Below are 20,392 nucleotides of genomic sequence, written 5' to 3'. Positions count from 1 at the left end.
ACCCTTGTTTTCGCAAACAAAATCATATTAACTTTTTTTTTTTTAGTTTTACGTGAGGACAACAATAAATTTTATATATACTAGGCATTTTAAAAAAAATATTTAATATGAATAGAGTAAATACTCGTTTAATAAACACAAATTCAAGTATGAATAAATGCTCACAAGAGTTGATGAATATATATATACACATGGTTTTGAGGAAATAATTTTGTACATATATTATATTATAAATTTGTATTTTATTTGAAGTAATTTTAAATTTCTAGTTGTTTTATAACAATAATTTTTTTTAATGTTTTATAATGATATTTATACTTTTTAAATTGGTAAAAAGACATCAAAAAATATATTTAAGCTAATAAATTACAGATAACAAGTACACGTAAGAGAATTTAAATATTACCATCTTATTTACTTTATATATCTAATTTAGCTTAACAATGACTTCAATTTATTTGTATCGTTAAATTTTATCAAAAGGTGCATATATCATACTTAAAAATTATATATGTGCTTATCTATGAGCAATTGTTTCATTGTATTGCAAAAACTTAAATTCACCCCAAAAAATAAACCAAAACAAAACCATTTATTCATAAGAAGTTAGTATAATTGAGAAGATATGGCCGAAAGAAGGATTTCATTTCAGTTATGTGATAATATTATATTCTACAAAAGCATATTAGTATGATTGTCTTCCGGTTATGGAACTGTGCCAAAATGACAATACATACATGCATGCACTTGAAATTAATTAAGCAATGAATAAATGGATAGCAAAAGAGAAAGAAGAGACAACACGCATTAGTACGTAATTAGTACTAGTAGTTTAATTAATTTGCAACACGCACGCACATGCTCTCTACGGGAATTAAATGAATCAATTTCTATGAGTAGGAGAGGCCACACCAGGGTAGTAAGGAACCCTAGTAACCTTAATCCAATCATCTCCACGGAAGAATATTGATGGTAAGAATTTCTTGGCGTCATCTGATGTGAGGGTCTTGATTCCTTCCCATTGTACGCGCTTGCTTTTGTCTGAACCGGGGCCACGGTTGTTGACCTCAGCATAGAAACAAGTGTCCATTCCGCTTAAACCTTCTAGTGTTTGCCATGGCATGTAACCATCGGGTGTGATCAAATCACCAATGTAGGTATCCATGAAAATGGTTCTTGAGAAATTCTTCCATGGACGAGCCAAGTAGGCTTTGTTGTCGAACCTAACTGGGTAGTATTTTGGGTCTGACACAATGGATCCACCTTGGATGATTATACCTGATGGTTGGTTCTTCTCTTTCCTACCCTGTGCTGTCACAATGCATTGTTGGTTTTCTAATGGTTTTCGGACCACAAAAGTGCAATTTTGGAGAACAGCCACTGCATCACCAAAGACAAAGTCGATGGTTCCTGAAATTATGCAATCGCGGTAGAATTGACGCATGGCGTGGGCGTAAAGGGTGTCTTGGAAACCATCCATTCGGCATTTGTAGAAAATGGATTTGTCAGCTTGAACCCTTAAAGCTACTGCTTGATGCTTTTCAGCTCCAGCTGAGTTCTCAAATCCAATACCAATGGCAACGAAGTAATCTCCAAGAACAGCTGCATGCATTTATAAACATTTTAATCCATCATCATTCCAAGCGCATTAATTAATTAATAATACTCTAGCATTCTCTATAAATAAATCTCATACAAATTTTCTCGATTAATAATTTTAAGCGGATTCAATTTCAATATGACATATCATCTAAATGCAAAAGTCTAATTTGTTTTAGTAAAGCGTAAAAAATCCTCACATAGGAAAGAACTTTATTTTATCATAAATTAAATTGCTTGTTAATGTTTGTAGAATCCAATTGAGATTTCCCTCTTCAAACGATGGAAGTTAAAAAAAAGGTAGTGTGGCTAGCATCTAGCAATGTAGTAGTATAATAATAATTATGGTTGTTACTTCTTGTTGATTTTATTAGTTGATATAATTTAATTTAGCACTGCTATATAAATAAAGCTCGGAGGAAACGTACCAACAGTGGCGGTTCTGTAGGTACCAACTCCATCGATGAAGTTTTTGTTGCCAGTGATCCTTGTCTTCTTACCACCATCACCAATCATAACGACATGGGTCATGCTTCTTTCGACTTCGACGTACTCGTTGTAAACGCCCTCCTTGATGTAAATAACAAAAGGCTTAAGGTTTTTCGTGGGCACGTGTTTCAAAGCCTCGCCAATGCTCGTGAAATTTCCAGAACCATCCTTGGCAACAACTATATGTGCCATGAGTTTTCGTCCCGTTATACGTAGGAGTTTACGGAAACCAACACGTTCATCAACCCACTCGGGAAGCTCAAAGTCGTCGTGTCCAAGAACAGGCAAATCCGCAACATCCTCCAAGAGGCGACGACCAGGTTTGGAAACATGCATTTCGTCGAGAGTTTTTGACAGCTCGGTGATGATAGCAAGGCCATTGCTACTCATGTGCATGGCGGTTTGCAAGGCATCCTGCATCTTTTGACCAGCTTCGGTTGTGGTGTTCTGGAACGCATCTAAGCATGTTTCTTGGTACGTGATTGCACCGCTTAGCCAAACCTTCAAACTGGTGAGGATGTTGTCGATGTTGTTGAGGTCAAACCTTGAGAATTTATCGATGGACCTTGTGAACTCGGCGATGGAGAGATTCATGAGTTGCTTGCACGTGTCGAGTGCCTCCTTGGTCATAGGGTCATTCTCTACCTCTTGCATGAGATGGGTTTTCTCCAATCCCTCACCGATTCTGTTGATGGTTACGTTGAACGCAATTTTTATGAGCTCTCTTGGGTCGGTGGTGTTGCCAGCGTTTTGGCTCAGACTATCCTCGCATTCCTTCTTGTATTCTGTGGGTGCACAAAGGGTTTTCACAGCTTTTACCGAGGATGCTACGTGGGATTTGTCCCCCCCTTTTGGATCATCGTCGGATCCACCTTTATTGTAGTTTACACTAACAGTCACCGCAACCACCATAGCTACCAGCAAGAAGGTAGAGACGCCAATGATGGCGATTCTCTTATTCTGTGCACTCCCTCCCATCCCTTTTTATTAATTAAGCAGCTCCTAGTCAACGCCTTCCTTAATATGATAACACAAGATTAGTAAAATAATAACAAATTGAGGTCTCTATGTATATATTATTAATTATACGCAAATAAAATCAAAGAACATAAGCGTGCATGGTACGTACCGGGTAGAAGTAGGAGCCGCTCAATGGTGAAATGGGGAAGGGTTCGTTTAGGCGTTGGAATTCTTCGTTGGAACCCGGGAGTGCATGTGTTTGCGAGATTGCGATGTGAAACATATCAGTGTGTTTATTTATAGTTTGGCCTGAAAACGATTTCAAAGTTCGTTATGTCTGTTGCAAAAATGTGAGGCTTGGAGTCAATAGCAAATTAAGGTGCTATCTTTGTTTTTTCTAAAGAAAGGGACACGGAATAACCACAAAATTGGACATGTGAAGGGAAGAAGGGCCTATTTTACGGGTATATTCACCTCAATTGCAAAACTTCTTCCTCTGTTGCCCTTCTTTGATTTAGACCAATTCTACATGAAATGCGTGGCCTGAGTGTGACACCTAAGGCACATACGAATGCAATTTACGAAGTTTTTATATAATTAGAATATTAACTGATATTTTATTTCCTCACTTTATTTGAGCTACGTGTATGATACGCGTTATTCAAAATATAGATAAGTATATATCATTGTAATGTTATATGAATTAATGATTGAATTAATAAAAGATACCTTTAATATGAAATATTAACATTAAATTAAATATTTGATGTCATTTATTTGTGTCCTTTAAATACATATACGCTATAGAGAGTAAGAGAGAGAGTAGTCTGTACAATTTCCCAAAATAACATTGTGCTTTCACCGTTTATTTTTTTCATTCTAATTTGAGATTGAAGAGAACAAAGATACAAGATGATTTTAAAATACAAAAAGTACAAAGAACAACTGAAAAATGAAAAAAAAAATGATAAAGTTACAACATCAGTGTAGAACAAAAACAGAGAATTACAGAGGTAAATAACTAATTTGAATCGATTTAATTTATATATATTGTATTTTTTGTTAGTGTGAAAATCAAAGCAAATCCGCATAGAAAGGTACTCCAGTGGCAGGCAGCCAAACATCACCTAATATGAAATTAGCAACTGTGAAATTGACAGCATCCGTGGCATTGATAACATGGTAGCCAAGCCAAGTAACCCTGTTACTAGTGTTAGATCCAGGTCCCTGATTATCAAATTCCGCATAATAAAGGGTGTCCAAAGCAAAGTCCCCAGACCAAGCTACCCAACCCGCAGGATCAATTAAACTATCCATGAAAGATTGCATATAAATAGTTCGAGAATATTGCTTCCAAGGCCTGCCTAGGTACGTTTTTGTTGTGCCATTACTAGTGGCTAAATCACTGGCTGCGGTTATGGTACAATTGTGTATGGAAGTGCCAGTGTTTTGGTTGATATCAGTTCTGCCCTGTGCGGTAATGGCATTGAATTGACCTTCAAGTGGGAGTCTTGGATAGATATTACAGTCTTGAAAGACAACTTGTGCGTTACCAAATATGAAGTCCACTGTGCCATAAATGTCACAGTTCCTATAAAATTGCCTCAGAGAATGGGTGTATAAGGTGTCTTGGTACCCTTCAAAGCTACAATTATAAAATGCAGACATGTCTGCCCCGCTTCGAAGAGCCACTGCTTGGTGATTGATTGCTCCAGCTGTGTTGCGAAATGTTATGTTTATTGCCACAAAACTTTGAGCAACAACGGCTGTAATATGAAAATTATATACGGTTACTTATTAACTAATCACTTTTTTTAAGCCAAAATATCAGAAATTCATTAAACCAGAGCAGAATCTGCTGCTAGTTGATTCATTAATCACTCTGTTGATCAAACCAATTGGAAAAAAAGGGTATTTTGAAAGAGGAAAATGCTTCTAATACGAAATGGAAATGTATTTAATATACGTACGTGTATGACAATTTGAAAACCACCCATGTACATTCTTCCTTGCATTTTCAGTCATGTACGCGTAATCTTGCGTGCGAGTGAATATTCAATTAACTCATCTTTTTTGGTTCAAATCATTTCGTATTAAATATAGAACTTCCCTTCTTAAGCAAGTACTAACTAGCAGCGAACGGAAGAAAAGAAAATTAATTTATTACTTGTTAGTGTTATCAAAGAATCAGAATGAATAACATAATCTTGTTTGAACAAAATTTCTTATAAAAATACAACGTAAGCATCTAAAAAAGTTCAAATAACGTAGTTTTTTAGTTCTCCTTAGATGAAAGTCATATTTTTATCCCAATTTAAGACAACTAAAGAAGCTTGAAATTGAAACTTACCAAATGTGGCAGAATTGAAAGTAGTCCAACCATCAGCCACGCTGCGATTACCCGTGATTATGGTTTGGTTAATTCCATCTCCTACCATCATCAGGTACTGCTTGTTTTTGGGAATAGAAACACACTCTTCATAAACTCCACCCACCACGCGAATCACGAAAAACCCATTGAAACCCGCAGTGTTATTAGGGGCTGCAGCCACTGCATCATTGATGGTAGTGTAGTTTCCAGAACCATCTGGATTCACCACCACAGTTTGGTTCACAACAACATTGTCAGCACCGAACTGAAGCAACTTTCTTCCTTGTATTCTAATAACCTCGTACAATCTTTGTTCCCCCATGTGGTTATTTCTTTCCACTAGTTTTCTCTCTTTGTTTACATTGGCTTTCCAACCCCGCTTGAAGATCGCAAGAGATATACTATAAAACATGGTTCCATTTGAAAGATGGGTTAGTATGTCATGGTCAGGGCTTGATGTGGTTTCTTGAAGGCTGTTTAAGCATGTTTCAAGGTTGGTTAACGTAGCACTAAGGAAAGTGTGCAAATTTTCGGCCTCTGAGATGCTGAGGCTGTTAGTAGAATTGATGCTTTTTAGAGTCTTAGACAAAAAATCTTTATTCAGATCACCTAAGAGGTTACAATCTTGAAGGGCAAGCATCGTGGAATTTGAGAATTTTGAAGGAGATTTAAGGTATTTGGAGACTAACGAGAGAAACTTCTTTGATGATGACAAGGATTTGGCTGCGAAGAACCGGCCATATTGGTGTATGTCGCCTTGGCCTTTAGGTGGTGAATTGGATTTGCAAAATGTTGGATAAGGTGTAAGGTTGCAAATGGTATTGGTGGAGGAAGAGGAGGATGCAAGAGAAGCAATGATGGAGAAAATGCTGAGAAAATAGAGCATGAATAAGTTTATGGATAGCTCCGAAGTAGCCATGGATAACTTAATGAGGATGGATATGTAGAATGCATAGAAGACTACAATATATATATAACATATAAATTGCTGGTAAGAAATTACAAGCTTGATTATCAGATAATCATGGTTGATAGGATATATTGCAAATTTTTTTTCATATATATGAGAATTTCAATATCCGGTAAGGGTAAGAGCTCAGCATTTAGAGTTTAAAAGAAAGGAAGTTATAAGCTAAGAAAATATTCATAAATAACTTAAAAAATGAATTTAGAGTTTAAAAGAAAGGAAGTTAAGAATGACATATGTCATTAGTTCAGACAAAATATTATCAAATTAAATTATTTTAAAGAAAATATACTTTTAATTAACTGGTATTTTTTTTATGTATTGTACTGTATGAATATTATTAAATTAAAATATTTTAAAATAAAATATTTTTATAATTATTTTTAAATTTTATAATTTAAAAAATGTTATCATTATTAATAAATTGTAAAAAATTTAAAATTAAAAATAAAATTAAATTAAAAATATTTAATATAAAAATGCACATAACATAACAAAAAGTATGTTTTTTCTAAAGATATTATCAGTTAACATCATTAATAAAAAAAAGTACTCCCATTTAAGAATAGAAACTTATATCTAATATAGAAAAGTAGATATACAGGGATGTAATTTATAAATTTTCATTTTTTAAGTTAAAACTTTCATTAATAATGCTTTAACTATGAATAAAATTACTTAAATACACACTAACTAAAAAATTGTAATTTTACATTATTATTAAATTAACCAAATTGGTACATTTTAAATAAATATATCTCGTAGACCTTAATTAATGTCAACAATTCAGATAATTAAAAAGGCATGGATTGATAATGAAAAAGCAAGAAAGGAATAATGAGAATGAATTCGAGCGTTGACCCGAACAGACTCAACATACGGAGAATACGTTAAAGTCAAGGATTGTGCATTTTTGTTGCTCTGTATACGTCACTCATTTATAATTTTGTATCATTGGGGCCGTAATTTATTTTTTTAAAAAGTTTCTCAAAATATTTTCTTAATAAGAATAGAATCCTATTACAAGCCTTTCCTTTTCTCTTTAAAAAGGATAATCATTTTTCTTTTTAAAATTCTCTCTCAAAATTTATATGAATAATTATCTTATAAAATGAAGTAACTTAATCATATATAAATCATTTCAAGCGCAAGTAATATGATTGGAGTTAATTTATTTTTTAGGGATATATTAATAATATTATAAATATTGAAATTAAGGAATAAAAATATATATCAGGAATGATAATTATAATACATATGTTTAATTCAGTAAACAATACAAAGACCAAACACCTATTTAATATTATTTTATAATTGAAATTTTTGGATTAATCACCGCAATAATTACCAAAATTTTCAATCCACCGAGCATCCACATCCAGCGTAATGTCCAAGTAAAGAATTGTTAGACCATCAAAATTGCATGGAATTCCAACCATTACAATTCAAAACTGCAAATGAGCTTATAATTAATAAATAAATAATTTTTTTATAGCTGACAGGCACCGACAATAGATGCTTAATTAAAAGGTCAAGTAGCTAATGAGCATGTTATCGAGTGGTGCCTAATTGATGATTTTCATTCTTCTTTAATCCATGTTTAGCATATCTGGGTGAGATGTTAAAATAGGTTATCGAATTTTATCGTATTAGGACAAGAAAAAATCACTACCTTTTTAGGCCATAAAATGAAAATATATTTACATATTTCATCCGAAATATTTGAGAGTTCTCATGGGGAGTGGTAAACTGGTAATGCTATGATATATTTATCTATTTATTTGCTTCAAGAGGTTGACGAGCCTTATAATCAGGCATGCGTGTGATTGAAAAAGAAAATGAAGTTAATCCCAATTTAAGAAAACAAAGGACGCTTGAACCTATTTATTATATTTCCTGGTTACGTATCCATACAAAGGACCTGCTTGTTACATTTTTGTAATGACCAACTGGGTTGTGTTGGCTTGAAGATGTTACAGCAAATAAATCATCTCAGAGCAAAAAGAGAGAAAATTGCACTGTGGAAGAGGGTGATGAGGAAGGAGTATAACAAACCAGCACTCCTAATCTCAACGCCCCCAAAATTACATTTTACACCAAACACAAACTTCATTCCTAAACAATTAACATCCACCCATTGGAAAAAAAAAATCCTACTCCACCATTAGTCAAAGGTACAATTATTCATCTGAAAAATGGAGGATGGTAAACTTATTGATTTTGATATATATTTATAAATAGTGAAGGGTTTAAGATAGGTAGCAAATAATTCAATTGGTCAAACCTGCCGTGAACTTTACACCTGTTCTCGGCAACCACGTGTCACCATTTAGGAACCGTTGAACTGTGAAGAAACTAGCTGTGGAAGCATCTTTGATCACATGATAACCGGGCCATCTAACTCTACCCGGAAGGGATGACCCAGGCCCATAATTTCTGTACTCACCATACCACAAAGTGTTCAAGGCAAAGTTTCCAAACCACTCAAGCCACCCTCGGGGCTGGACAAGCCCACTCATGTATGTGTTAATGTAAACTGTTCTAGAGTATTGCTTCCATGGCCTACCCAAATATGTGGGCTGGGTCGCTAGAACATAGCTATCTTGGATTGTAAACCCAGTGCTCTGATGTGGGCTTTTTCTACCTTGGGCCGTGATGGTAACCTTCTGCAGCGGAAGTGGGACCCTTGTGTATATTTTGCAATTTTGTAGAACAGCAGCCCCATTGCCAAAAATGAAGTCTATGGTACCGTAGATTTCACATTCACGATAGAACTGTCGCAGTGAGTGGGCGTAAAGGGTGTCTTGGTGCCCTTCCACACTGCACCTATAGAAAGCCGATTGGTCTGAATCCACACGCAGTGCCACGGCTTGATGATTCACTGGCCCAGCTGTGTTCCGAAATGTCATGTCCCTGGCAATGAAACCCTTCCCAGATACAGCTACACATTAAATTGCAAATTCTCAGTTCCATATACGAATGGAAAAATATATATATAATTTATTCGCCTTATTTTTTATGATATAAATTGTCTAACAAAATCCAACTGTTTATGATGCATCATATAAGTCTTACCAACAAGTATATAAATTCTCACTTCCTTATGTTAGCATGATATACACGTTTCACTAACAAGTTTTCTAAGAGCGTAAATAATGAGTGCTGCTTAACTGATTACCATAAAAGAGCATATGCAAATTCTATTAAATAAAATTATATCAAAGGGACGTGCATATTGACTAACATATTGCTCTTAGAATTATATTGCTCTATAAAGGACGTGAATTGGTTAAACTCAAATAAAAATGATCATGAAAAAAGTTGTAATAATTAAACAAGGAAGACATAGCGGTGTTACTTACCAAGCGTGGCAGTTCGAAAAGTAGTCCATCCCTGCATGAAATTACGGTTGCTGGTGATAATGGTTTGGCCAATACCATCACCTACGAGCATGATGTTGGTCATCTTCCTCTTCATGTCTACATTCTCTCTGTAAAGCCCCTTCTTCACGTATATAACATACCTCCTGTTGCTATAACTAGGAGCTGCATTAACAGCATCCATGATTGAGCGGTAGTGACCACTCCCATCCAATGCCACAACGGCATCAAAATGTGCACCATGTGGCTTGGATTTAAGCAATTCTTGATCACCCTCGGTCATCCATTCGGGAAACTCCAAACTTTGATCAGTTTGAGTTGTTGAAGTAGCAGTAGTAGTAGTGTTCCTCCCGGGAGGCCTGAAGGGTAAACTATGCAACTGAGTGTACAAAGACAAAACATTGCTAATAAGTTGTGTGACCTGTGTCAAGCTTCCACTTATGTAGCTCTCAAGTCTTCGATCAGTGCCCTCGAAGCCTTCAAGGCACGTGTCTTGGTTGCTAAGAGCTGCACTTAGCCACGCTTCAAGGTTACCCTCGTATTGAACATTGTTATCTCCTGCTCTAATTCTCCTCATCTCTCCCAAAGACCATGCAAGCTCAGAAACTGAGAAATCCAAGAGCTCCTTGCAGTCTTCTATGGCTTGTTGCTCGCGGTAACTGACAGAGAATGTGGTTATCTTTGTAATGTTGTCAATGGCTCCTCTGGCTTCATTGAGTGTGGCCTTGAGTGCAGCACTCATGACTGAAGTGGGGCTTGGAGGGCCAATTTTTATGAGCTCATTTTGAATGTTTGTGAGGCATGAGTTTTGGTTTTCAACGTCCATGCAAGCTTGTGCAATCAAGGCTTGCATGTCTTGGGTTTGGATGTCTGAGGGAACGGTTTCATACGAGAAAGCCTCAAATGATGAAGGTAAGAGAATGAGAATGAAAAGAAAACCAAGCATGGCTCTATCTTTTCGTGGGTGTGACATAGAAACTAGAAAGGCAGCAAGTATGCTTATGGTCTTTCCATGCAACTTTTATTTATACACGAGGGAATGCAAGCAAGAAGAATGTTTGTTTTTCCTTTTCTTTGAGTTTTAACATTCACATTGCTTTATGCTTTTTCTCTTGACAAAGTCCCAAGTTATTCTAATGCTTTCTTTTGTTGGAGGCATGGCATGATATTCTCAGCTGCTTTGAGCTTGTTGGTGTCACCAAGGCTCAACAATGATGCACTGTGATGTAAATGCAGCTTCTCTCTTTTGATGATTGATCAAACTGTAGAATGCAACCGTAAGTCAAACTGTACAACGAACCTTAAGATACAGTGCCTCTCCCCAAGGTCCTGTCTAGACTGCATATTTGTCTTTACCTTGATGAATACACAAAAAAGACAAACGAGGAAAGCTATGAATCTTAAACCCAATCCAAAAGTAGTATTCTTTGCTTCGTAGTAGTATAAATCAGGTTCCGAGTTGCTTTAGCATCGCCTCTCATGGAGATTTGCCATGTAATATGGTTCCTATTTTAATAGTCAAATTCAAATTGTGTTACATTTGGATATGAAATTTATCTGGGGTTATTTTGCCTTTAATTCAGCTTTGTTGCGTATTCAGTATCCACCCTCGCTTCCTCTCATCCGGTTCTGGTTATTTAAGTTCAACCAATCTCAGTTGTTTATTAGAGAATCTACCTAGCCAAGAGTTTTTTTTATGCAAGAAACTAAAAATTTTTGCACATCATTTTCAATATAAGTTTGTAATTTTTTGTTTTTCACTAAAAATGTGTACAAATAATGTTTAAGTTTTACGCTGTGCAAATATTAATTGTAATTCGGTAATCATGGTCACTACCTACACACCAAATAAATATATTGTTTATCGATTTGAATTCCTACATCCACATTCTACACCTTTTCTATGAAGAAAGAGACAGAAAAGAAGTTTTTTTTTTTTTTTTTTTTTTTTTTTTTTTTTTTTTTTTTATTAAAGAGTTTAGTTGAAATTTAATTATTCTAAATATATTACTACCTCCAGGCTCAAACACCAGATTCGCTTAAAAATAAGTTCATTAAATAATTCAAACTAAAAGTGAGGGGGAAAATCTATTGAAGTTACTCCTAAACACGCTTAGTTTTTATTCTATCCGTGGATTGGCAACAGAACCAGCATTTTAAATGCAACAGATAAGTTGAAATAAGATTTAATTCGAAGAGAAGTAACCTCACATGCTTTATTGGAGAAAATACCTTTAGAAGGTAAATCAAATACCTTCTATAGAAATCTATCAATGTCACCAAATTGAACTTGTATGCATCTTGCTAGGGTAAGAGTAGTAGTTAAGGAAAAGAAAATGCCAGAGAAAATTGAAATTTTGAATGGAGAATTTCCTAAATTAGTAATGAAGCCGCATTGCTTTCAAGAAAACGAAGTATAACTCATTCTCTTGGTGACTTGCATAGTGTATAGCTAATCCCATCTGATCTTGCACCCTCGCGCATGCATCGTCTCTAGTATTTCTGTGGAAAGCAAAGACCTGAGAGACATTTGCAGTTTAACCTTTTTAATCCGACCACAGCAAGCTCTAAGGGCAAGTTCCAATCCTTTGACAGTGACTTTAGAAAGACACACAAGCTTCGCGTCCTGGAGCCGTTTAAGGTTACCCATAAGCAGGCACAACACCACATCTGACACGAGACAGTAGCTCATATTTATCTGTCATCATTGCCGCTATGTTGAGTTAGAACTTAGAACCCCTAATCCTAACATAACAGTTATTCCATCATTATAAGTTGTCTTCATGTAAATAGACATCAATGTTTAACCAATTCGAAGAACAATTAACAAATGCACTCCTACAAAATATAAATAGAAACTTTCTAAGATGGGTAGCAAAAACTGCTTGTTAACAGCATAGCAAGTTTTCCAGGTTTAATTAATTAAGAACAAATATCAGACTACAAATGTGAAAGGAAATAAATGATTGTTGATGCCAGTAAGAAACACCACCTTCTTTTCAAATGCAAGATTAACAGTTGCAATATGATAATATGAGAAACACAGCCAAATAGAAAAATAAATTAATCGTGTGCCTCAAACTTATATAATGTACAAAACGATATATAGTTGGTATCCACTCAATTGGTACGCAAATATGATTTATTCTTTTGACAGATGTTTTCCCTTTCTCTCTTTATTTGCTTTGAGTAAGAGATTGATTTGTAGCAGGATGTGCCAGAAACTTCAATCCAATGAACAAATGCTTTCCTGGCAAAAAAAATAAATAAATCCCATGCGTATACTCTTCTCATGTCCAGCGCAGATAATAGATTGAATGCGTGAGGAAGCATGTGAACAAACAGAAAAATCAATTTAAATGTGTATAGTTATAAAAGCATGGAAACAAAAGAGACAACAAACACAGTTGAGGAAGGGATAGCAGTCACACATCCAAACCATGATTCTTTGATCTTTGGAGAATTATAGGTTTAAATTAGTGAATCACTTAAAACCATAAAAACAGTCGGTAACTGATAACGTGACAAAGCCAGAGAAGTATCAATTACGTTCCTTGAGGTACATTTATATATTTTATAGGAACAATGATGAACTTTTGATTTAAAGCCCAAACTATTGTGTTAGTCAGAACTCAGAAAACTCAGAAAAATAATAATGCAATGGAGAAAAACTAGTACAACTGACCTGCCGCAGGTTTTGTGAGTAAAATGCAAGGGCCCAGAAACCTGAATCATCAATTTTCTCACAATGTTTCAAATCTAAATCGGCCAATCTGTTGCAACTTACTGCAACTGCTTTTATACCAATGCTTGTAATGTTTGAAAGGCCACGCAACTCAAGATCAGATAGTTCTCCAAGATGGCTGATATACTCCATCCCCCTGTCTGTAATTCTTTTGCAATATGACAAGTTGAGCTTTGTCAACTTTTTGCATCCAATTGTGAGTGCTGCTAGCCCGTCATCTCCAATTTGTACGCAGCTATGACCAAAGAACAGAATGAACAAAACAGACTCACAATTTTGTTTGCAATTTTGTTGAATCATAAACAATTAACCATGTTGACTCCAAAGTTCAATTACCGGTAGAGATCAAGTTCAGTCATTTTTGGGCAGTTACAAGCAAGGTGTGCCAACCCTATGTCCGATATATTTATGCATAATCCTAACTTCAGTTTTACGAGTTCTGAACATCTTGATAGATATTTGAGCGCTGCATGAAGCAGAAAATTGGAAATAAATTTAAAAGAATCATTTTCAATTTTGAACAAGACTGATATACTATTTATAGATAGAACTTCCACAATTTACCAATGTCGTTGACTCCAGAGCAATCAGTAAGATCAAGCTCTTCAAGCAGCATGCAATTTAATCCAACTTGATAAAGACAATTCTCAGTCACCATATCACAAGACTCTAACTTCAGACAGACAAGGTCTGGACAAGAGTCTGCTATAGTAGAGATGGCAACATCAGAGATGAAACGACAACAAGTCAAATCAAGTATCTTCAAATTGCCACAGCCAAATGCTAGCTGCATAATTCCTTTGTTGGTTACCCCGATGCATTTGCTTAAACCAAGTTCCACCAAAGACTTGCAATTGGTGCCAATTGTCTGAAGGATAAAGTCGGAAACTCTAACGCCATCTATTCTAATCGTTCTCAGCTGCTTTAAATTCTCCAAGCATTTAACAAGAGGTGCTGAAAGCTCCTGTAGAAAATGCCTGGGGTGTTAGATAGACCATATAAAATTTATCACAAAAAAATATGGCACGCAATCATATAATACACACCAAAAGTTTTAGATATAAACTTACAGAGAGACAGTATCCTGCATCCATCTGCTCAAGACCTCCATGTCCACTAATTACAGATATTAAACCAGATGAGCTAACACAATCGCATCTCGATACATCAATTGTCTGCAACACACAGAAACATTCTATGTTTTAGCTCCAAAGACCTCCTTGCCCAAACTTTATTAATTTTTAAACCATTACTGGCATAGTTTATAATTTATAATAAATAAACTACCTTTAGTTGTGGACAACCTTTTTCCAGAAACCGTAATCCAACATCATCCACTAAAGAGCAGCCCACCATAACAAAAACCTCAAGCTTTAACAGAGAAGCTATCGATCGCAAAGATTCACTTGTTACCTAACGACATAAGAATTTTGAATTATTTAAAAGATATGATTAGAAGAAGAAATAAACACACAAATCAAATACAGTACGTTTGTTAGCAAAGTAAGTTAATGATGTAAAACAGAAAAACATAATGGTCATTGAAATATGTTGTTCTTGGGAATGGTGTTAAGGACAATACATCACCAGTCACCACCGCCATCACAACATACAAGGACAATAGTTTTATTGTCCACAGTCAAGGAAAAGCGGAAAATGTTCTTCCTCTACTGTTTCTGCATTGATGCCTAATGTAAGCATGAAAGAACAAGAACAACCCATCCAAATGGTACGCTTAGTTGTGGGACCATCACATTAAGAAGTTGGCGGTTGCTTCTCTCAAAAGCATTTTACGGTTATGAATTTCAAAAAGGTCCACTTTTTCTACTACTAATATTGAGAAAGCTAGGGGGTGAAGCGGTTTGCTCAAGTGAGACTATGTTCTGTCAACGTTGTGACCTCAACCTATTCTCCGTAATAATAATAACGTCACTTACACATAAAAAAGGTAAGTTGGCAATACCCATTATCTCTAACAATTTCATAGCCAAACATGTTTTTTATTAGCATGAGAATGGGAAGAAACAAAACAAACCTTAAGATAGGACACATCAAGAAATTTCAAGTCCAAGCACTTCTTGCAAAGAAGATCAATACCCAGATCAGAAATCTCCAAGCACCACTTCAAACTCAGCCTCTCCAACCTACCACACCCAACAGCAATCTTTGCCAACCCGATATCAGTGACCCCCAAACACTTATCCATGTTGAGCTCCCTCAACCTCGCGGCGCACGATAGCGCAGCGGCCTCTCTGTCCCCATACCCCCAACAATGGGACACATCCACCGCCTCCAACAAGGGACACGCCCGAATCAACATCTCCAAACCGGCGTAACCCAACCCGGTCGCGCGACTCAGCACCAACCTCTTCAGTCCCCGAGTCCAACTCGCTGATCCCTGACTCAGCAAAACCGACACGGCTCCATCGTCGATCCGCGGACACAGAGACAGGTCCAGCGTCTCAATGTTACTGTATTTTTCAAGCAACCCGAGCAAGAACTCAATTCGGAGGATCCGAACACTCTTCCGGGTCACCGATTCAACCCGGAGAAACTCTTTGCATACGAGCCGCCACGATTTCCGATCGGAGCCGAGCCTGTCAAGGACTCGGATGAGTAGGTCCTCGGTCAAGAGACAGAGAACGGATTCAGACAACATTAAGATTTAAGACTTCGGAACTCTTAAGGTTTCGCAATTGTTTTATTTAGACGCTGAATTTAATGATAACGTTGTCAGGTTTAGTTTAAGTGGGAACAAAGAGGAACAGAAGACGAAGGTGGAGGAGTGGGTGATGGATGCGTTTGGAGAGTGTAAGAAGTAGTAATCTGCAACGAGTTTTCTCTGGGTTCATTGTTTCCTCTGTTTTTTTGTGTCAAAGTTCAATGGAAAATTGAAATGTGTGTATGATATGAGGAGAAGAGAATAGAATGTGAATACGAGAGGAATCAGATTTGGGAGAATGCGTGTTTCACACTTTCGCTTTCATCGTGTAGTACGGCCATGTCCACTGGTGTACTCATTCCTCACCCGTTCTGTTCAACGCCCCTTGGCAAATTCTTCGCGATCTTCTTTGTTTTACGATAAATGCCCTTTTTCTTGAAGCGAAGGAAACAAAAATTACCGCAAATTGAATTGTCCTTGTCCCATGCTTTGGACAAAACAAGGACAGGGAAGAAAAATGGTCGAAAATTAATTAAGGAGGTGTTTAATTCTGATGGAGGAATAATTCTATTCTTTTCTACTTTGTTTCGAATTGAAAGGGTTTAGGCCACAAAGGACACCCATGACCCGTATTGCATAATAAGATTAGTACTCTGGGGTTTCTTTGTGTTCTTAAATATTCTCGTTTACTTGCATTATTTTTACCTTGCAAGTTGCGTTTGTTTCTTTTCTTAGACTTCAGCCAATGTAAAATTCGAAAGGAGAATAATCTTTTTGGGCAGAAATATTAATATTCAAAGGTCAAGGGGATGATTGATACTAGTGGTGGAAAGTCTGGCCAAATAGGTTAGTCTCATAAAAAATATTAATCATAATACAACTTTTTCTAAAGAGATATTAAAAGATTTGGTTCCTTTAAAATAAAAAATTGATATATAGTAAGAAAAAATGTAATATTAATTTTAATTTAAATAAATAATAAATATATTTTAATTTTTATTTATATATATGTTTTAGAGGAACTAAATTTGATATTCATATTTATTAATCAATCAAACTTTAAAAAAATAATTCCATATGAAAAACACATTTGAAAGAGAAACAACTAAAAGGGTGAAAGGATATGATGACGTCGTGGGAAATGCTCATAAATTTAGAATAGTGATAGAGATAAAAACATGCTTAAATAAATGTGTTAGTTGTTGCATAGTGAGGGAAGGGATGTTAAAATCGCGAGTGTAGATTTAGTAAAATTTAAGAAAGTAATTACCCGTTGAATATTTTAAATTTTTGTAAATATGTGATTAGATTTGTATTTACCACGAGTAAAATTTTATCACACTAGTTGATATCTAAAAATTCTTATATTTTGAGCCTTTCGTACATTAATTAATAAAATAATAAATTATAATTTATTAAATAAAAAACTTTAATTAAGTGTAAAAAATTTTAAATTTGCATGTCAATGTAAAAAAAATAGTTCATTTATTAAAATGATAACTTTAATAAATATTGTCAAAATAATTTTATAAAGCAATGGCATGTTCAATAATTAGTCATTAATCACTGTCACGCGACGTGTACAAGTTAACTAATCACTCTAAGCCAAACCATGGCACTAAAGGAAATTAACTACGCATCTATTGTAATGGTTAAAAGGTGGAAGGGCAAGAAATCTCATAATAACATAAACCATTGGAAGCACCAAAACCTCAGTATCATCATTTCAAGAGTGACAGTCACTACACATTCCTTCCTCTCCATTAACAGTTTTTCTCTTTTTTATTTGGAATTTTATTGCTTTTTAAAGATACAAAACAGAGACAAAATATAATTTTATGATTTTTCTTATGTTTTTTACAAATTATTCAAATATTTCCTCCCCTTCTTCATAAAGTATGTCTTATTTGGTAACACACATGTATATTACATCTTTAAAATATAAAGAATATTTAATAATCAGGAGAATTTATAAGAACAAACAAAAAACAAATAGAATTATTCGGTAAAATACTTCTATTACCTTTTTTAATTACTGATTCACTTGAAAAGACGGAATTTTTTTTTAACTTATGCAACATTACATATAATTAAAAATATATAAAATTTATTTATAATAAAAACGATAATATTTAACAGCACAAAAGTATTTAATTTTATAATTTTTAATAAAAAATATTATATATATATAAGCTCTTATTACATAAAATGTTATGTAAATTAAAAAAATCTTAAAAATACAATTAATATCATTATTTATAGTATTTTTTAAGAATACAAATTAAATATGCATATGAATGTTTTAAATATTTTTCTTCGATTAAAATAATTATTTTTTTTGTTATCTGCACAGTAAAGATGGGCATTAAACATTATTACATATTATTAGAAAAACAATATAAAGAAATACCTATATCACAGCATCCAAATTTTGTTCGTTTTAAATTTTTTTTAATACTACGACTGTTAACCATCTCTCAGTCACGATAAGTATATAAAGCATTTAGGAATTAAATAAATATAATAGTATAATTCAAAATTAATATTAAATATTATCTTAAAATTTTAAAATCCAAAAACATAAATAAAGAGTACTAACACGGATCCTAATTTTAAAATTAAAAAGTAATATTTATTTTAAATGTAATATATTATTGTGAAAAAATTATTATTTTATATATTTAAAACTAATCTTAAATTTTGGTATGATCAAAATGATTTATTTTTGAGCATATATTAATAAAAATATAAAAATACAAAAAACATTTCCTCAAAATAACGCACTCTAAATCGTGAGTTACAAAAGCAGCGTTAATTATTGTTGGGAAAAAAACATGAACAGAGGATAGGTTGGAACCTGGAAGTGATTATTCTTAATTTCTTACGTGAGTAAGGAGGACAGTGTCGTATGTATGGTAAGGTACGGTTGATATGCTCCACCAAAGCAAGGACGTGTAGCCACCGTATCTATCCATTTTCTCTCTCTCTCTCTCTCTCTATCTACCTGTTCACCACGCTTCACTTTTCCATTTTGCAACATATAAGTGCTCATCTTAATGGTTTTTTTATATATTTTTTTTAACTATTTATTATTTTAAAATGTTAATTCTTTTTTAAACTAGTCATTTTTGTTAAATAGATATTTAAAAAACTATGAAATTATTTTCAATTAATTATTGTAATTAATTTAAATACTTTTAATATGTAGTCATTAGTATGAGTATTCGAGTTTAGAACTTCAAAGAAACGAGAGGATGTTGACTGAAAATAGCAGCAGTGGGGCCCGCCACGTGTTGGTTCTTGCAGCATCGCCACCAGACATGCATCTAAATCACCCCCACTCAGCCAACTCACTGAAATTAATTAAATAGATCATATTATTATTCTATTACTAGAAAAAAACATGGCTCGTTGCATTTGTATTATTGCATTTTTATTTGTTATATTAATTTTAGTTGATTAGGTATTAGCCCACCTCTAATTATAATACTACCGTCCTACAGTTGTCTGTTACGAAGTAGCTACACCTTTTTTTCAAATCATTTTTTTTATCAATACAAGTGAGATATCACGGTTGATTAAATTTAAAAATATCAATAATATATTTTTAACAATTCTTTTATATTTCATGCTATTTATTTTTACATATAAACAAAATATTAAAATGTTAAAAGTGTATCTAAAGAATTAGTTATATCCTCAAAATTTACAAAAAAAAAATATATATAAATTTTTTGTTAGTATTGACTTAAAATGATTGCATCATTACTTCTTTCAGCATATGATTTTGACGAAGAGAGAAATGTACCACAGTTTGAAGTAGGGTTTAAAAAAACCGTAGTTTGAAGTAAAAAATTAAAAGCAAGGTTTTCCCATGGTTCGTTTGGATACTTCCAAGATCAAAACATAAACAGTGGAGCTTTAATTTCAAGAAATGATCCTTTCGTTTTTCCGAAGGCAGCATATCTGAAAGTCAAAAGGGAAAACAACACGAAGAACAGAATGAAAACATGCAACAAATAAAGAATGGGGAGAAGCTCAGATAGATGTGGATGATTCCATTCCCAGACCTTTAAAAAGGCCTCATAATGAGCTGGGATTCACATTTATCTTCATTGCGAAATGAAAAGCGAACGAAATTAACACCATCAGTTATATACGTATTATAAAAAAGAGACATTTTATAACAAATCAAATAATAGCATTGCTATCACTTGAG

At 34.3% G+C, this 20,392-nt stretch overlaps 4 protein-coding genes and 1 non-coding gene across 6 annotated transcripts; all 5 read right to left on the bottom strand.

The window, feature by feature from the left end:
* Positions 1-883: 883 nt before the first annotated feature.
* Positions 884-3,066, bottom strand: LOC113861112 (probable pectinesterase/pectinesterase inhibitor 21). The gene is made up of 2 exons (XM_027493731.1): positions 2,028-3,066; positions 884-1,602 (listed from the first exon to the last, which is right to left on the bottom strand). The coding sequence occupies exons 1-2, from the start codon at positions 3,064-3,066 to the stop codon at positions 884-886; spliced, it is 1,758 nt and encodes a 585-aa protein (XP_027349532.1).
* A 1,056-nt stretch (positions 3,067-4,122) lies between these two features.
* On the bottom strand, positions 4,123-6,338 carry LOC113861110 (pectinesterase-like). Its single transcript, XM_027493729.1, has 2 exons — positions 5,399-6,338; positions 4,123-4,814 (listed from the first exon to the last, which is right to left on the bottom strand). Exons 1-2 carry the CDS (start codon positions 6,336-6,338, stop codon positions 4,123-4,125), a joined length of 1,632 nt encoding a protein of 543 aa, XP_027349530.1.
* A 2,251-nt stretch (positions 6,339-8,589) lies between these two features.
* Positions 8,590-10,782, bottom strand: LOC113863187 (putative pectinesterase/pectinesterase inhibitor 22). Its single transcript, XM_027496661.1, has 2 exons — positions 9,749-10,782; positions 8,590-9,327 (listed from the first exon to the last, which is right to left on the bottom strand). The coding sequence occupies exons 1-2, from the start codon at positions 10,737-10,739 to the stop codon at positions 8,657-8,659; spliced, it is 1,662 nt and encodes a 553-aa protein (XP_027352462.1). The 5' UTR covers positions 10,740-10,782; the 3' UTR covers positions 8,590-8,656.
* Positions 10,783-11,958: 1,176 nt separating this feature from the next.
* Positions 11,959-16,536, bottom strand: LOC113862655 (F-box/LRR-repeat protein 3). 2 transcript variants are annotated; one of them, XM_027495760.1, is made up of 7 exons: positions 15,547-16,536; positions 14,799-14,924; positions 14,582-14,686; positions 14,076-14,475; positions 13,848-13,977; positions 13,452-13,746; positions 11,959-13,016 (listed from the first exon to the last, which is right to left on the bottom strand). In XM_027495760.1, exons 1-7 carry the CDS (start codon positions 16,168-16,170, stop codon positions 12,993-12,995), a joined length of 1,704 nt encoding a protein of 567 aa, XP_027351561.1. In that variant the 5' UTR covers positions 16,171-16,536; the 3' UTR covers positions 11,959-12,992. The 2 variants fall into 2 exon arrangements, with proteins under 2 accessions (XP_027351561.1, XP_027351560.1); XM_027495759.1 differs by having other exon boundaries at positions 11,960-12,464.
* A 3,667-nt stretch (positions 16,537-20,203) lies between these two features.
* LOC113864094 lies at positions 20,204-20,299 on the bottom strand. The gene has a single exon (XR_003504698.1). It is a non-coding gene; the product is annotated as a small nucleolar RNA snoR69Y (small nucleolar RNA).
* Between the last annotated feature and the right edge of the window lie 93 nt (positions 20,300-20,392).

Source organism: Abrus precatorius, unplaced genomic scaffold (genome assembly GCF_003935025.1).
Source record: "Abrus precatorius isolate BTA unplaced genomic scaffold, Abrus_2018 Scaffold3, whole genome shotgun sequence".
NCBI lineage: Eukaryota > Viridiplantae > Streptophyta > Magnoliopsida > Fabales > Fabaceae > Abrus > Abrus precatorius.
The sequence above is the reverse complement of the archived record's forward strand: the minus strand, read 5'-3'. Positions and strand labels throughout refer to the sequence as shown.

Excerpts from the sequence above, each read along its gene's own strand:
- LOC113861112 (XM_027493731.1), bottom strand. The coding sequence starts at position 3,066 with ATGGGAGGGAGTGCACAGAATAAGAGAATCGCCATCATTGGCGTCTCT. Across the intron at positions 1,603-2,027 it reads CTACAGAACCGCCACTGTTG|CTGTTCTTGGAGATTACTTC; the intron begins GTACGTTTCCTC and ends AAATGCATGCAG.
- LOC113861110 (XM_027493729.1), bottom strand. The coding sequence starts at position 6,338 with ATGGCTACTTCGGAGCTATCCATAAACTTATTCATGCTCTATTTTCTC. Across the intron at positions 4,815-5,398 it reads TTTCAATTCTGCCACATTTG|CCGTTGTTGCTCAAAGTTTT; the intron begins GTAAGTTTCAAT and ends TTCATATTACAG.
- LOC113863187 (XM_027496661.1), bottom strand. The coding sequence starts at position 10,739 with ATGTCACACCCACGAAAAGATAGAGCCATGCTTGGTTTTCTTTTCATT. Across the intron at positions 9,328-9,748 it reads TTTTCGAACTGCCACGCTTG|CTGTATCTGGGAAGGGTTTC; the intron begins GTAAGTAACACC and ends TTTAATGTGTAG.
- LOC113862655 (XM_027495759.1), bottom strand. The coding sequence starts at position 16,170 with ATGTTGTCTGAATCCGTTCTCTGTCTCTTGACCGAGGACCTACTCATC. Across the intron at positions 14,925-15,546 it reads TTGATGTGTCCTATCTTAAG|GTAACAAGTGAATCTTTGCG; the intron begins GTTTGTTTTGTT and ends TTATGTCGTTAG. Across the intron at positions 13,978-14,075 it reads CTCTGGAGTCAACGACATTG|CGCTCAAATATCTATCAAGA; the intron begins GTAAATTGTGGA and ends TGCTTCATGCAG.